Below are 17,403 nucleotides of genomic sequence, written 5' to 3' on the forward strand. Positions count from 1 at the left end.
TATATATATATATATATATATATATATATAGCCTATCATGCTTCCGTAAAATAAAATAAAGTTATTACCTCTTTGACCTGAATTGTTGCTGCCTGATTATATCCACCGGGTTTTATAGACTATTCCTTACAACCTAACCACACGATCGCAACTGATGGTTCCTGTCGTAGATCTCTTCAGCAACAACCAGCATAGCTCTGTTTTGTTTACTACCTCAAGACGTATAGTAATAGACTTAATTTGTGAATGAAAATAACATGATAAGGAAGAACCTGGAATTTTATTCAGACATAACAAATATTATTACATTAGTAACCTCCTGTAAAAGAGGAGATTACTTGTTTAGCTACTTATAGTAGCGGAAATTACAAAACACATAAACTAGAAAGAGAAATATTACAATTTTATTTTGAAGAAAAATGAAGATAATGATCGATGTCTTCATCTTCCTTCAGCTTGATATTTATAGAGATCCTTCACGGATTTGAAATCCAGACTTCAAGCTTGCTTACGTCTTTACATTATTGCTGACCAGCTGTTCTCGTGATTTATTGCTGGCACCTTCTTTTGTCGGGTAGTCCTGAGTGTTCTTTCACATCTAGTTGTGGTTGGGTCATATATTTTCTTTTATTTTTGTCGGGAAATCTTTGGTTTTTGAGGTCCCCGAGGAAAATACTTTGTGTGTGGGCCTTTTCCACTTAGATTTGTTTCTATAACTTGTTTTCGGTCAGATCATGGATGAAAACCCTTCTCGAATTCTGGCTCCTTTTAGTTTGGGCAATTTGGGCAGATTTTTTCTATCCATCTTCTCACATGAGTCATGTTGCAAAATTTACGGCGAGTTTCTTTATTCCCCTGTAACTTATTGTTCCACAGAAAATTTCTTTTCTTTCAAATGTATCTTCTGAAAATCATGTAGTTTTCCCTGTCATTGTATTTAACAAGAATGATCCGTTAACTGAATTCTGGTAAAATTTGAACGAAAACTTGACTTTTTCCATCTCTGTGAGACAGACCCATATTTCTCATGCTCTCTTGGTAGAGATTTTCTTCTTCACTAATTGTGGCAACTAGGGGCGTTTCTTCTGTTGGAGGGTCCTTAATAAATTTTTGAGCATTTATGTCTGGCCTCCTAAGTTTGATGAAGTGAAAGGCTTCATGTGAGCATTTCCCAGCTGGTTTTGCTGTTAAACTAAAAAAGTATATTTCCAGAATATCTCCTCTTGACAAATAGTCATTATTTGCCCAAGTTTCATGAACTGCTTCCTGGATCCATTTAGGTAACAAGGATATCTCAGGGAAACCTAGTGAGGTGATATAAACCAAGGCAAGGGCCACAAAATCATACCATAGTTTAACATCTTTTGGATGTGAGTTGGGTTTCATCCATGTAGCGACCCAACCCGGATCCATCTACCTAATCAGAGTTAAGAGCATAATTAAGCATGCATTAAATAAATTGCTGCGGAAGACTTAAATAAAAGCAGATCGGCAGAATACAACCGGTTAATCAAATTCGATTATACAACCCAATCAAATAAATAAGCCTAAAGGGTAAAAACCTACAGCTAATCCTGTTGTCTTCACTGGTCACTAGCTAATCCAAGCTCCTGGTGCTCAATCCTGCACCTACATCTGCCCCGTCGAATAGGGTGTCCAGATACACTGAAAAGACTGGACGTGAGCTCTAATCTCAATACGAAAGCACATGTAAAACATACAAATATGATGCATGCAAATGATAAGGTATCCATATCTGGGATAACAGTATACAACTGCTCAGTAATGGCGCATAGGACATGAGTGGTACAACCCGAGGATCAAACCCTGCGTACACTGCTCATTCCTAACGGACGTAGATCGTGTCTCATAGATGCCAATGCCGACTAACCCGTCGGTCGTGGGGCGCTCAACATCAACCGTCCGAACAGGGCTGAGCGGCCCTACATGGCTCATCTCAAAAGATGGACATGAACAATATGATATGCACATGCTGCATAATAATATGACACACAAATACAACATATAAGCATGCAAAACCCGCTAGCTATCTCAGTCAGTACTTACGTACCTTACTACAGGCAGCCCTAGCAGTTCCACTCTAGGTTCCAAGCCTATCATCAACTCTACAATGCAAATACCCATGCATCATTCAATAAGCTCTAAAATCTTTAACTAAGCTATTGCATACTCCCAAATAATTCAGGAGACCATAGCTATACCTGCGTCCATCGTCAGCCCGCTGATGACAATTGCCTCAAAACTAGGCCACAGCTCCGCTACGACGCCTGGATCGTTATGCCACTTTCGGAATCCCAAAAGGACGCCTATAATTCCCTAGATCTAAACTAGAAGGCTAAGGAATTGAGAGAGAAAAGAGGAAAGGTGCAATTGAAAATGAAATATCGGCCCCCTATTTATAGGCGAAGTTCGGAGCCTCCGAACTCGTCTTCGGAGCCTCCGTTCCTGACTTCAGAGCCTCCGTTCCTGTTCTGAGCCTCTGATCCTGACTTCGGATCCTACGAAGGCCCATCAATGATGTCACCAATGACGTATTATTCTCGGACAGCTGGCCATGCAGTTCGGAGCCTCCGATCTTAAGTTCGGATCCTCCGAACCAGTTCAGAGCCTCCTAACCTGGTTTGGATCCTCCGAACCCTTCGAAACCTTGGAACCTTCCCAGCCATTTTTGAGTGTCCTGGATCCATTTGTGGACTCCGTTAATCCATTTGAAATTTCCTTAATAATTTTTTACTTAATCTAAACATGATTATATGATTAATTACGCATTAATCGTTAATTTCGGGTACGGGTTACTACAATCCACATCCTTGGATATTTCCTGCAACATCAACCCGAATTGTAGCCGGATTAATTCCTACTCTGGTTTTTCATTTCTCAAAAGTTTGTTGATATACCTGAAATGGAGAAATTGTACTTTCGTTAGTATCAACCTTAGTTTTTCCTTTGTCAGTTTTAGGTCTAAGGTTGATCTCTCCCTCTTCAATCCCCGAGGTGGAGGGTTGTGTAGTAACCCGATTCCAAAAATAAGTGATTAACTATCTAAGCATGTTTATAATGGTTAAAACATGATTAAGAAATTATCGGATGAGATTAATAAGAATAAAATCGGATTCAAGACGTTCGGAAATGGTCCAAAGGGTTCCAAGTGATCGAACAGTTCGGAAGGTCCGAAGTTGAGCTAGGAATAGTTCAGTGGTTCCAATCCCTTCGGAAGCAGGATTAGAGTTCGGAAGTACCGAGCAGTTCGAAAGCTCCAAATTTTAGATCGGAAGCTCTGAATCTTTTTGCAATCAAGCAAGGTATGGGTTTTGATTTGATTATTGGACGTGACAGAGATCGAAAGCTCTAAACTAGAGATCGAAAGCTTCGAACTAGAGTTCAGAAGATCCAAACATTGTCGGAAGCTATGTTGTCCAATGATAAGTGCATTTTGTGCATTTAATTTGTTATGGTTTTTTACCTGACTTTTGTAATTTATTGGTAGATATTTTGTGAATTGCTGTTGTTTTTGTGCTTGTAGGAAGTAATGGACTTTGATGCGTTTAAGTGGATTTCAGCCTAAAAGATGGGAGTTTTAAGGAAGAATCAAGAGCTGAAAAAAGAGAAAAAAGGCTAAATTCGAGGTCCAGGCGCGCCCGCGCTTATTCAAGGCGCGCCCGTGCAATGTGTGAAGAAATTGGTGGAAGAATGCGAGCTGACAGCGCGCCAATGCCGATCCTTGGAGCGCCCGCGCCGTCCGGTGATTTTTGAAGAGTGAATGTGCGAAATAAAGGCGCGCCCGCGCCGTCGTGTTTTCTGAATTTAGGAGTCTTAGTTTTTATGGAAACTTTTGGGTTTTTCTTGGGCTTATTTTGGACGATTTCTAGGGCATATAAAAGGGATTTTTTTGAGTCATATGGGCATCTATAAGCCGCCAATACACACAATATTCTTGAGAGCAATTTTGTGAGATTTTAGATCGAGAATTGAAGATTGCTTAGAATGAAGATGAAGACTTTTCGACTAGACACGAAAGAAAGAATACGGCTTTGTTATTTCATCTTTATTTAGTACTTTTGATTGTTGAATTATGTTTGAGATATTGAACATTATTTGGTTTGCTATGAATTTGAGTATGAACTAAACTTTTCTAGTCTAGAGGTTGACGTAGCTTGGTTGAGACATATTAATGAATATTTGATTTTAATGAATTGAATTTTTGTAGATTAATTGTGTTTCTAGAATTGAATGTCTTCTTAATTTACTGGTCATAAATTGAGTTGTTATATTTAATTGGAATCGGGCACTCGGGAGAGGGGATTTTGAATAGGATCAATAGAAACTATACTGTTAATTGTATATATAGCTCGGGAGAGTATATAACTTTAATAGAACCTTTGAGGAACATCGTTTTACAAATAGCATTGCATCTAGATTTTTTATAGGGATATTTAAATCGAACTGTAGTTGATACACTCTATTTGTTGCTCGGGAGAGAGGAATAGAATAATCTAAGTGTTCTTGGTTATTAATTGAAAGATATTCATGAAATAGATTATTTAGGATTAAATATTGTCGAGACCAAGTGAAATCAAAACCTCTAGACCATTTCTCTCTGATTGATAATTTCTTTAGATTTGTGTGTGTGTGAGCTTGATAATTCTTTACTATTTATTTAATTTTTCAGCAAATCTCCAAAGTTTAATTTTCTAAATAAAATTAAGACTATTTTAATTACAAGTATTGAATATTTTCATAATACTCCTCGTGGGATTGACACTTTACTCATTCTTTACTAAAACTTGATAATCGTGCGCTTGCGAGCATAAATTTCGCAACAAGTTTTTGGCTCCATTGCCGGGGAGTAATTTTTGATTTTGTTTAGTCTTGTTACCAATTAGTCTAAGTTTTAATTTAGATCTTTTATTTTATTTTATTTTAAAGTACTAATTGATTTCTTCTTAATTTTAAATTGTAGTTTATGCGACGATCTCAAAGTGCGAATTCTTTACTGTTTGATCCAGATATCGAGAGAACTGCACGTGCTTTGAGAAGAGCTTGAAGAGAAGAAATTGATAGAATGGCTGAAGAAAATGTAAATCAAGCTCCCCTGGTGTCAATTAGAGATCACTTCCGGCCGATGATCCAGGCTCACTATTCTGGAATCGCTCGAGGGACCATTAACGCCAACAATTTTGAACTGAAGCCGACCTTGATCAATATGGTTCAACAGAACCAATTTAATGGGAGAGCCACTGCTGATCCTCACCTACACCTATGCTGTAACGCCCCGTTTTTATCTTAATTGAATTTATTTGAGTCAATCAGAGATTACAGAGTTCTCGAGCCGGTTTGATTTTGATCAGGGTCCTTTTTGCAAAAATTGGATTTTTCAGGGACTAAAACGCAATTATCGGTTTTTATAGATATTTATAAGGCTTTTGGACCCATTCTCTTCTCCATCACCTTCCTCTTCACGCCTCCCTCCTCCATTGTTGAAGAAATCGATTCTTCAAGCTTCCAGATTTCATCCCGAGCTCGATCCGGCCGTTGGAATTTATTTCTGAAGGCAGATTATCGATCACTGCAGTGAGAGCTCTGTTATATTGTAAGTTCTTCTACGATTGGATACATTCTAGTTTTTGGATGTTGTTAGAATCGTTCGAGATTCGAGTATGTTGTTCTAGACAGAGTTCTGATCGTTTATTATCTGTCGGTTTTGAATTAGAGCGACGTTCGGATTTGTTATGATTTTTGGAAGCCATTTTCGAAAATGTGGATTTTTAGATTGATGGGTTTGCTTTGTTATTGTTGTTTTGGGCATTGATATGAGTTGATATCGGTATTGAACTGCTGTCTGCATTTCCGGTTTGTTCAGTTTATAGTCGTTATGCCGTCGGTTTGAGTTTTGGGTTTTCGAATCGTTTTTGTATTGATTGAAGTCTTGGCGTGTGAGTGATCGTGGTTGTTGATCAACTCTTGAATTCTTACAGATTCGTTGGAGTTTGTCGAGCCCTGTGTTAGCAGCATTGTTCGTCGAGAGTTGGACGAAGAACGGTATAAAGAGTTTTCCTTGAACCGTTGCCTTGTTGTTGTTAGATTGTGTAGTTGTTTATACAATCTCTTTTGTAACTTATCCAGAGTTGGAGCTACTGCATTGAAAGGTAAAAGCAGTCATCGCAGCGGGATAGCATACTCGGGACTGTGGTTCTCGAGTTTTCCCTTTTGAAATCACGTACTTGCATCTACACTTGTTCTAGCATGAGGAACTGGTGTTTTGTTTGATTGTTTTGGCTTATGTTTTATGTTTCTGTTATGCATTCATCTTGAGCCAATCTTGTTTTCAGCGGGCAGAACCGCCCTTTTTGTTTAGACGTTTGGGAACTATGATTGAGTGGCCCAGGTCGTAGTCGTTTCGTCTGGTGCTAGCATACTCATTATAGTTGCTCAAAGTCTAGAGGAGTGAGATACGTGGCACCACCTCGATTGGGAGAGTCGGTGAGTTGTTACGTGATCTTACCCTCGGGATCCCAAAGGCACAGCTGCAATCCCTCGTTATCAGATTTAATATCCCTGTTTAAAGACATGCATTCATTACGATGTTATTGATTTTGTTATTGTATTGAAAGCATGTTTGTTACTTGTATTACTTGTTATGTTGCTTTTACTGGGAATGTTGTTCTCACCGGTTATCCGGTTGTTGCTTTGTTTTGTATGTGTACTTGGCAACAGGTGGGGCAGGAACAAGTCAGAAGAGGCATGGTTAGCTTCGAGGGCAAGTAGGAGAAGTGAGACTCGGTTTAGAAGTCGAATTAGCATGTTTATCTAGTTTAATATTGGAGCATGTTAGAACTCAAACTTGATATGTTTTGTATTCGAACTCGATTTGTATTTTGGATTTTGAAACTTAGAATTGATGCATGTTCTACTCTTTCTTGTAATTGAATACTTCGTTGTTGAAAAGTGTTAGTTGGATCATGTCGGAGCCTTTCCGGGTGTTGGATTGCACTTTTGGAGCCTTATTTTGAGCTAAAACAGCAGGCCATGCGCGCCCGCGCCTGGTGAGGAGCGCCCGCGCGTTCTGCTCTCTCGGAGGCCCGGGCAGGGCTGTATGCGCGCCCGCGCGTCACCCTGTTTAAAAAAAAAAAAAAAAACTTTGCTTTTAATCTTAGATCTTGTATGCGTAATTATTGTTTATTCTAAGATTAGATGATTAGAATCGAGGTCTCACATTAAGTGGTATCAGAGAGTTAAGATTCTTGGTCGAACTAGAGTGAGCGGGGTAGATTGAGTCTGTGTGCAATGACTTCTCGCATGTGTTTGAATTATTTAATTGTGTACTTAATTCCATGCGAGCATGCTTTATTGTTTGAGCATTATTTGAATTACATGGTTGTGTGATTTAAATTAATAAAGCATGATCTACTTGAGATATAACTGTTTCTGTTCTCGACTGGTATTCGGTATTCCAAGCGGTTGTAAGGGCACTGATGGTAGCAATTGAGATATCTCGTGTGCTAACCTTTGATTATCAGATGGGTCCTCGTCGAGTGATAAACAGAAACACACCACCAGTTATCCCTGCGACTGAGCAAGCTAGCACTGAGGTTGATCAGTTGGATGCTTCAGCGACTCCTATGGAAACCTTGCTGAAGAGGTTTCAGTCGTTCAATCCGCCATTGTTGATGGGTTCAGAAAATCCAGTTGACTGTGAGAGTTGGTTGGATGATATGGATCAGTTGTTTGATTCCATTGACTACACAGATGACCGCCGAATCAGGTTAGTAATTCATCAGCTGCGTGGTGGTGCTAAGAGCTGGTGGATCATGACAAAGAAAGCAATTGAGAGTAGAGGTACAGAGGTTACTTGGACTCTTTTTAAATCTGAGTTTTATAAGCGGTTTTTCCCTATCTCGTATCGTAAGGATAAGGGAGCAGAGTTTGCAAATCTGAGGCAAGGGAATCTGAACATTGAAGAGTACGTGGCTAAGTTCGATAGTCTGTTGCGTTTTGCACCGCTAATTGCCGGAGATGAAGAAGCTAAGGCAGATCAGTTCATCAACGGGTTGAACCCCGATGTCTTCACGTTGGTTAACACCAACAGGCCTAGCAACTTTGCGGATGCCATGAATTACGCAAAGGGAGCAGAAGCAGGCTTGTGGAGGCAAAGAGGTAATCAGGGGGCACCTCAGCAGCAGAGGCAGTATCAGAACCAACCATCTCAGTACCAGAATCAGCCACCTCAACATCAGAACCAGCAGCAGAGGTATGAAGGTGGAAACAGTGGGGGAAACAGAAAGGATCAGTACAAGGCAAGAGGTAAACAGTTCAAGAGACAGGGGAACAGTTCGTCCAGTTCCAGTGGTTCGAAGCAATTCGGTTCAGGACCGAGTTCTGGGTCATCATCCTTGTACTGCAGCAAGTGTGGAGGAAGACACTCACCGGATCAGTGTGTGGGAGTCTTCGGAAATTGTAACACATGTCAGCAACCGGGACACTTCTCTAAAGTGTGCCCTCAACGTAATAGAGATAGAGCTCAGAGTGGGAGTTCGTCTAGACCTGCAGCTCAGCCGGAGAGGCAGTCATCTGCAGTACACTCTTTCCAACCCCAGCAACAGCAGAACAGACAGGGAGGTAGCTCTAGTGCAAATCAGCCTCCGAGACAGCAAGCACGAGTCTTTGCATTGAAAGAGGATCAGGCTCAGGCAGCACCTGACGATGTCATAGCAGGTAAATGTTCGATTTTCGGTCATTCTGCTCATGTCTTGATAGATACAGGTGCTTCCCATTCCTTTATCTCTGAGAAATATGTGTTATTGCATGCTTTGCCAACTGAATTGTTGCCTACTGTAGTAGCTTTTACTTCACCTTTGGGTGGAGGAATTGTTTCTGTCCGACTAGTCAGGAACTGTGAACTTTGTTTTGAGGGAAATTTGTTAGAATTCGACTGTATTGTACTTGGACTGTCAGATTTTGATTGTATTGTCGGGATAGATGCTTTAACCAAGTACAGGGCGACAGTTGATTGTTTTCTGAAGGTTGTCAGGTTCAGACCTGAAATGGCAGACGAGTGGAAATTCTTTGGTAAGGGTTCTCGATCTAGAATTCCTTTGATTTCAGTGTTATCTATGACTCGTTTGTTACAGAGAGGTGCAGAAGGATTTTTGGTTTATGCGGTTGATGTACTGAAATCTAGCCCAGCTTTGGTTGACTTACCAGTGGTTAGAGATTTTGCTGATGTGTTTCCGGAAGATGTTCCTGGATTGCCACCCATTCGAGAATTCGAATTCAGCATTGACTTAGTGCCAGGTACTCAACCTATTTCAAAAGCTCCTTATCGTATGGCACTTGTTGAATTGAGAGAGTTGAAGGAGCAGCTTGAGGATTTGATTGCCAAGGGATACATCAGACCTAGTGTATCGTCTTGGGGTGCTCCTGTTCTATTCGTTCGGAAGAAGGATGGTTCTATGCGGCTCTGTATCGACTACCACCAATTGAATCAGGCTACAATTAAGAACAGATATCCTTTACCCCGAATAGATGACTTGTTTGATCAACTGCAGGGTTCTTCTGTCTACTCTAAGATTGATCTGAGGTCAGGCTACCATCAGCTGAGAGTGCGAGAGGAAGATGTTCCTAAGACCGCATTCAGAACGAGGTATGGTCACTTTGAGTTTATAGTCATGCCGTTCGGTTTGACTAACGCTCCACCTGTTTTTATGGGTTTGATGAACCGTATCTTTCAGCGTTATTTAGATGAGTTCGTCATTATTTTCATCGATGATATTCTTATCTACTCGAAGAACCGTACTGACCATGCAGAGCACTTGAGAATCGTCTTGCAGATTTTGCGAGTTGAGCAGTTGTTTGCCAAGCTATCGAAATGCGAATTCTGGTTAGATCGAGTTGTCTTTCTCGGTCATATTATTTCTGAAGATGGGATTTCTGTCGATCCCAGCAAAATCGAAGCGGTTATGAATTGGCCTAGACCGACATCAGTACCTGAGATCCGAAGCTTCATGGGTTTAGCTGGTTATTACCGTCGTTTCATCGAGGGTTTCTCATCTATTGCCAAGCCTATTACCCAGCTGACTCAGAAGAATGCGCCTTTTGTCTGGACTCCAGATTGTGAGGCTAGCTTTGTTGATCTAAAGAGGAGACTGACCAGTGCTCCAATTCTTTCTATTCCGAAGGGTACTGGAGGGTTCACAGTCTATTGTGATGCTTCTAACCGAGGTTTGGGTTGTGTTCTTATGCAGCATAAGCATGTGGTGGCGTATGCATCAAGGCAGCTGAAACCGCATGAGACTCGTTATCCGGTCCATGATCTTGAACTAGCTGCGATCGTCTTTGCTCTGAAGATCTGGCGTTACTATCTTTATGGTGAGTCTTTCGAGATCTTTTCTGACCATAAGAGTCTTAAGTACTTGTTTTCTCAAGCAGAGCTGAATATGAGACAGAGGAGATGGTTAGATCTGTTGAAGGATTTCGACTGTGAAATCAAGTACTATCCGGGGAAGTCTAATGCAGTTGCAGATGCCTTGAGCCGAAAGCTTTGTTCTTTATCTCTTTCTACTATGAGTGTTTCCCAGTTGATCGATGATTGTTGCACTTATGGTTTAGAGTTTGAAACAGATAGGGAGACTATCAGAGTGCTTGCTATTCAAGCCGAGCCAGAGTTGTTTGTTGCAATCAGAGAAGCACAGAAGTATGAGCCGAGCATCCAGATTTCAGTAGAGAAAGTCAGATCGGGCCATCAGTCTGAATTCCAGGTTAGAGATGATGTTTTGTTCGTGAATAATCGTATTGTTGTGCCTGATATTTCGGAGTTGAGACAGCGTATTCTCCGAGAGGCTCATTGCAGTCGGTTTAGCAATCATCCTGGAGGTCGTAAGATGTACAGCGATCTGAAGAGTCAGTTCTGGTGGAAGAGAATGAAGGACGATGTTGCAAGATTTGTATCTCGGTGTTTGAATTGTCAGCAAGTGAAAGCAGAGCGGAAGCGACCAGGTGGTCTTTTGCACAACCTATCTGTTCCTGAATGGAAATGAGATCACATTTCTATGGATTTTGTCACGAAGCTACCACGATCCGTTCGAGGATGCGATGCTATTTGGGTAGTGATCGACCGATTGACGAAGTCTGCGTGTTTTATTCCATACAGGATGACGTATCGTCATGATCAGATGGTTGAGTTGTATGTTAGCAATGTTGTGAGATTGCATGGTGTGCCGAAGTCGATCGTTTCAGACAGAGATCCTAGATTCACTTCTCACTTCTGGCACAGTCTTCAGGGGGCACTTGGTACTCGATTGCATCTGAGTACAGCTTATCATCCTCAGAAAGATGGACAGTCAGAGCGGACTATCCAGACGTTGGAGGATATGCTGCGAGCGGTAGTGCTAGACTTTGGCACTAGTTGGCAGGATTCTTTGCCTCTTGTCGAGTTTTCTTACAACAACAGCTTCCAAGAGAGTATCGGTATGGCGCCTTTTGAGGCTTTGTATGGTAGAAAGTGCCGATCTCCGTTGTTTTGGGATGAATTGTCCGAGTCACCAGATTTGGGACCGGAGATGCTTAGAGATATGGCAGAGCAGGTTAAGATCATTCAGACCAGAATGAAGTCAGCTCAAGATAGACAGGCGAAGTATGCGAATGTCAGACGTCGACCTCTGAGTTTTGAGCAGGGAGACCGTGTATTCCTTAAGATTTCTCCGTTCAGAGGCACCGTCAGATTCGGTAAGAGAGGAAAGTTATCTCCGAGATTCATCGGTCCGTACGAAATTCTCGAGAAAATAGGCGATCTTGCCTACAGACTTGCACTTCCTCCGTCTTTATCTGGTATTCACGACGTTTTTCACGTCTCTATGCTGCGAAAGTATCAACCAGATATTTCTCATATCCTTCAGCCTGACGAAGCCGAGTTAGACGAGACCCTGAGCTATTTTGAGCGACCGATTCAGATCCTTGATCGGAAAGAAAAGCAACTCAGAACCAAGTTGATTCCATTGGTGAAAGTGCAGTGGAGCCATCACGGCGTCAAGGAAGCGACTTGGGAGACAGAATCTGACATGAGACAGCGATTTTCGAAGTTATTCGGATGACGTGAGTTCTTCTTACTGTCTTTAGTTCTTTATTCTATCTTATGAGTTATGGTTCTTGTGGATTCGAGGAAGAAATCTCTTCTTAGTGGGGGAGAATTGTAACGCCCCGTTTTTATCTTAATTGAATTTATTTGAGTCAATCAGAGATTACAGACTTCTCGAGCCGGTTTGATTTTGATCAGGGTCCTTTTTGCAAAAATTGGATTTTCAGGGACTAAAACGCAATTATCGGTTTTTATAGATATTTATAAGGCTTTTGGACCCATTCTCTTCTCCATCACCTTCCTCTTCACGCCTCCCTCCTCCATTGTTGAAGAAATCGATTCTTCAAGCTTCCAGATTTCATCCCGAGCTCGATCCGGTCGTTGGAATTTATTTCTGAAGGCAGATTATCGATCACTGCAGTGAGAGCTCTGTTATATTGTAAGTTCTTCTACGATCGGATAAATTCTAGTTTTTGGATGTTGTTAGAATCGTTCGAGATTCGATTATGTTGTTCTAGACAGATTTCTGATCGTTTATTATCTGTCGGTTTTGAATTAGAGCGACGTTCGGATTTGCTATGATTTTTGGAAGCCATTTTCGAAATTGTGGATTTTTAGATTGATGGGTTTGCTTTGTTATTGTTGTTTTGGGCATTGATATGAGTTGTTATCGGTATTGAACTGCTGTCTGCATTTCCGGTTTGTTCAGTTTATAGCCGTTATGCCGTCGGTTTGAGTTTTGGGTTTTCGAATCGTTTTTGTATTGATTGAAGTCTTGGCGTGTGAGTGATCGTGGTTGTTGATCAACTCTTGAATTCTTACAGATTCGTTGGAGTTTGTCGAGCCCTGGGTTAGCAGCATTGTTCGTCGAGAGTTGGACGAAGAACGGTATAAAGAGTTTTCCTTGAACCGTTGCCTTGTTGTTGTTAGATTGTGTAGTTGTTTATACAATCTCTTTTGTAACTTATCCATAATTGGAGCTACTGCATTGAAAGGTAAAAGCAGTCATCGCAGCGGGATAGCATACTCGGGACTGTGGTTCTCGAGTTTTCCCTTTTGAAATCACGTACTTGCATCTATACTTGTTCTAGCATGAGGAACTGGTGTTTTGTTTGATTGTTTTGGCTTATGTTTTATGTTTCTGTTATGCATTCATCTTGAGCCAATCTTGTTTTCAGCGGGCAGAACCGCCCTTTTTGTTTAGACGTTTGGGAACTATGATTGAGTGGCCCAGGTCGTAGTCGTTTCGTCTGGTGCTAGCATACTCATTATAGTTGCTCAAAGTCTAGGGAGTGAGATACGTGGCACCACCTCGATTGGGAGAGTCGGTGAGTTGTTACGTGATCTTACCCTCGGGATCCCAAAGGCACAGCTGCAATCCCTCGTTATCAGATTTAATATCCCTGTTTAAAGACATGCATTCATTACGATGTTATTGATTTCGTTATTGTATTGAAAGCATGTTTGTTACTTGTATTACTTGTTATGTTGCTTTTACTGGGAATGTCGTTCTCACCGGTTATCCGGCTGTTGCTTTGTTTTGTATGTGTACTTGGCAACAGGTGGGGCAGGAACAAGTTAGAAGAGGCATGGTTAGCTTCGAGGGCAAGTAGGAGAAGTGAGACTCGGTTTAGAAGTCGAATTAGCATGTTTATCTAGTTTAAGATTGGAGCATGTTAGAACTCGAACTTGATATGTTTTGTATTCGAACTCGATTTGTATTTTGGATTTTGAAACTTAGAATTGATGCATGTTCTACTCTTTCTTGTAATTGAATACTTCGTTGTTGAAAAGTGTTAGTTGGATCATGTCGGAGCCTTTCCGGGTGTTGGATTGCACTTTTGGAGCCTTATTTTGAGCTAAAACAGCAGGCCATGCGCGCCCGCGCCTGGTGAGGAGCGCCCGCGCGTTCTGCTCCCTTTCTCGGAGGCCCGGGCAGGGCTGTATGCGCGCCCGCGCCTCGGGTGGCGCGCCCGCGCGTCACCCTGTGTAAAAAAAAAAAAAAAAAACTTTGCTTTTAATCTTAGATCTTGTATGCGTAATTATTGTTTATTCTAAGATTAGATGATTAGAATCGAGGTCTCACATATGCACTTTCTTAGAGATAACCGATACTGTAAAAATTAATGGTGTGTTTGAGGATATTATATGTTTACGCTTGTTTCCTTTTTCTCTAAGGGATCAAGCAAGGAGTTGGTTGCAGTCACTGCCGCTAGGGAGCATTACTACATGGGAGGATATGGCGGTCAAATTTTTTGCAAAATATTTTCCACCGGCCAAGTCCACCCGGCTGAAGATTGAGATCATCACCTTTCATCAGTATGATTCAAAACAACTATATGATGCATGGAAAAGGTATAAAGATTTGTTGAGGCGTTGTCCTAATCATAATTTTGCAGATTGGGAAGAAATAGAGCTTTTCTACAATAGGTTGAACAAGCCTACAAGAATGTCCGTGGACTCTGCTGCTGGTGGTACCATATTTTCCAAAGACCCCATTCAAGCCTATGAGATGCTGGAACAAATGACTATCAATAGTTATCAATGGTCATCTGAATGTATGAGAGTCAAGAAGGGAGTGTATAGTGTTGATCCTCTCACTTCCATCACTGCACAGCTATCTGCGTTGAGTACACAAGTTGCTGCTCTGAACAAGGTGAATGTATGTGAACCTGCAGGTGTGTCGGTTGCCATAGAAGAATCTCATCCACCTGAGGAAGCTCAGTACATAAATCCCAGAGGCTACGAAAATTATTGAGGTAATCCTACGCCCAATACTTATCATCCTGGTTTAGGTAATCATGAAAATTTTTCCTATGCCAACAACAAAAATGTGTTGATTCCCCCTCCAGGATTCAATACAAACAAGGGTGAAGGAAAGACGTCTTTGGAGGATGTTGTCGCTACATATGTCAATGAATCTAACAAGAGGATGTCGAGAACTGAGACTCGAATGGACAACATGGAGACATATATGTGCAGTTTGGGGGCTATGATGAAATCTATGGAAACACAGATTGGGCAGCTTGCAAATGCTTTGAAAGATCAAAATCGAGGACAATTTCCCAGAAATACTAAAGTGAATCCAAAAGAGCAGTGGAAAGCGGTGGAGTTAAGAAGTGGTAAGAAATTAGAGGTTGAAGAGAGAAGCGATGAGCAGAAAAAAGGCAAAGAAGCTGAAGAACCAGTGGAGGAGGAAAGTGTTGAGGAGAAAAAGAAAGAATCTGAATCCAAACCAATGTACAAGCCACAGCTTCCATTTCCACAGAGGTTCAAAAAAAAGGAACTTGATGAGCAGTTTTCCAAGTTCCTAAACATCTTCAAGAAGATACACACCAATATACCATTTTCAGATTCCTTGGAACAAATGCCCAATTATGCCAAGTTCATCAAAGATGTGATGTCCAAGAAGAGGAGACTACAAGACAATGAAGTGGTGAATCTGACAGAAGAGTGCAGCACAATCCTGCAGAAAAAGTTGCCACAAAAGCTTAAGGATCCAGGGAGTTTTACTATCCCTTGTTTTATTGGTGATTCTAAGATAAATAGAGCTTTATGTGATTTAGGAGCAAGTATAAATTTAAGTTGGAGAAGTCAGGGCGACCACCATCACATTACAGTTGGCTGATCGGAGTATCACATATCCACGGGGTATTGTGGAGGATGTTTTGGTGAAGGTCGACAAGTTCATATTTCCAGCAGACTTTGTGATTTTGGACATGGATGAAGATGAAGAAACTCCCTTGATTTTTGGGAGACCTTTTCTAGCTACTGCACGCGTGCTGATCGACGTCCACAAGGGAGAGCTCACACTTCAAGTTGGTGGTGAAGCTGTGATTTTCAATATTTATCACACCATGAGAGGACCAAATGAGGTAAGTACATGTAAAAGTATTGAAATTATTGATTTTCATAATTCTTTTTCATGTGCAGGAATCACTGATCCACTAGAAACATGTTATGTTTGGTGGCGGATAAGGTATTTGATAAGGAAGAGGATTGGGAGCTACATGTACAAGAAGCATTCCTTGAGGGAGCTCCAAAAGAAAAAATGGTGAGTACTAAGGAATCTGAAGCATTGGAAAATAGTGCACCAGAGGTATCTGCTGAAACTCATGATCTTAAATAATTTCCTGCACATCTATGTTATGCATTCCTTGGTGAAAATTCTACTTGTCCTGTTATTATTTCTGCTCACCTGTCTGCTGTAGAAAAATATAAGTTGTTGAGAGTATTGAGAAATTTTAAAACTGCTTTAGGATGGTCAATTTATGATATTAAGGGTATTAGTCCAACAATATGCATGCATAAAATTTTGATGGAAGAGTCTTATACTCCTTATGTTGATCATCAGTGGCGGTTGAATCCCGCCATGAAAGAGGTAGTTAAGAAGGAAGTTTTAAAGTTGTTGAAAAATGCGGGTGATATGAATCTTATGTATGAAAGGCAACACGATTTCAATGAATCGCACCTCAATTCGATAACAAAAGAATTCAATAATGTTGTCCTGACTTTGAAACAAGTAACAGATTTTGGAATCTCCACCTCTAGTTGAACCTGTAACTAGCAACAGAGAATTCACGATAGAAAACAATCAAAGATTCAATTAGACCTTCAAAGGAACCTGTCTTTGACAACCGAATTGAAAATCGATTGACAAACACCACAAAGCTATGAAACTTTGTTAAGTTTGATTTTGGGTAAAGCAAAAGCTTTGATAAAATTTTAAAGAGAATTTTGTATTGAATAATCAATAATCTGAAAATCTTAGTTATCATTAAAATAATGAATGTTGTAGTATTTATATTACAACCCAAAATATTGAAAGATAACGCAAAATAAATCAAAAAGATATCAAAGATATCTCCTAAAGTTTCCTAGTAGGAATAAAAGACCTAAAATAAACAAAGTAAATCCAAAATATTAAAAATCCCGAACACACACACAAACACCTTCGATGCATGTAAAAGGGCATGGCGCGGGCGCGCCGAAGTTGCGCAGACAATGGTGCGGGCGTGCGATAAGGTAGCGCGGGCGCGCCGAGAGCTCGCAAAACATCGTCAATTTGGCATCCGTAAGCGCGGGCGCGCGATCATGAGGCGCGGGCGCGCTTCTTCTTCGCAAAATAATGGTGCGGGCGCGCGAGTCTGGGGCGCGGGCGCGCCTTGGCTTCGAGCAGGGTCTTCAATTTCTTCACTTTCTTGACCTCTTTTGACCTCAATAAGATTATAACTTCCTCCAAATTGAATATCAAAAAATCTAACGCCCTCTTGTGTCTTCAACAACAAAGATTGAAGTGCTTCCTTAAAATT

At 41.0% G+C, this 17,403-nt stretch overlaps 1 protein-coding gene across 1 annotated transcript in view; it reads left to right on the top strand.

Moving 5' to 3' along the window:
• The first annotated feature begins 14,330 nt into the window (after positions 1-14,330).
• Positions 14,331-17,403, top strand: part of LOC140862379 (uncharacterized) — a 38,702-nt gene continuing 35,629 nt past the window's right edge. Inside the window, exons 1-2 of the mRNA XM_073265401.1 lie at positions 14,331-14,769; positions 14,944-15,488. Of these exons, the coding sequence (XP_073121502.1) occupies positions 14,331-14,769; positions 14,944-15,488 (984 nt within the window). The remainder of the gene's footprint in view (positions 14,770-14,943; positions 15,489-17,403) is intronic.

Source organism: Henckelia pumila, chromosome 4, assembly GCF_033568475.1.
Source record: "Henckelia pumila isolate YLH828 chromosome 4, ASM3356847v2, whole genome shotgun sequence".
NCBI lineage: Eukaryota > Viridiplantae > Streptophyta > Magnoliopsida > Lamiales > Gesneriaceae > Henckelia > Henckelia pumila.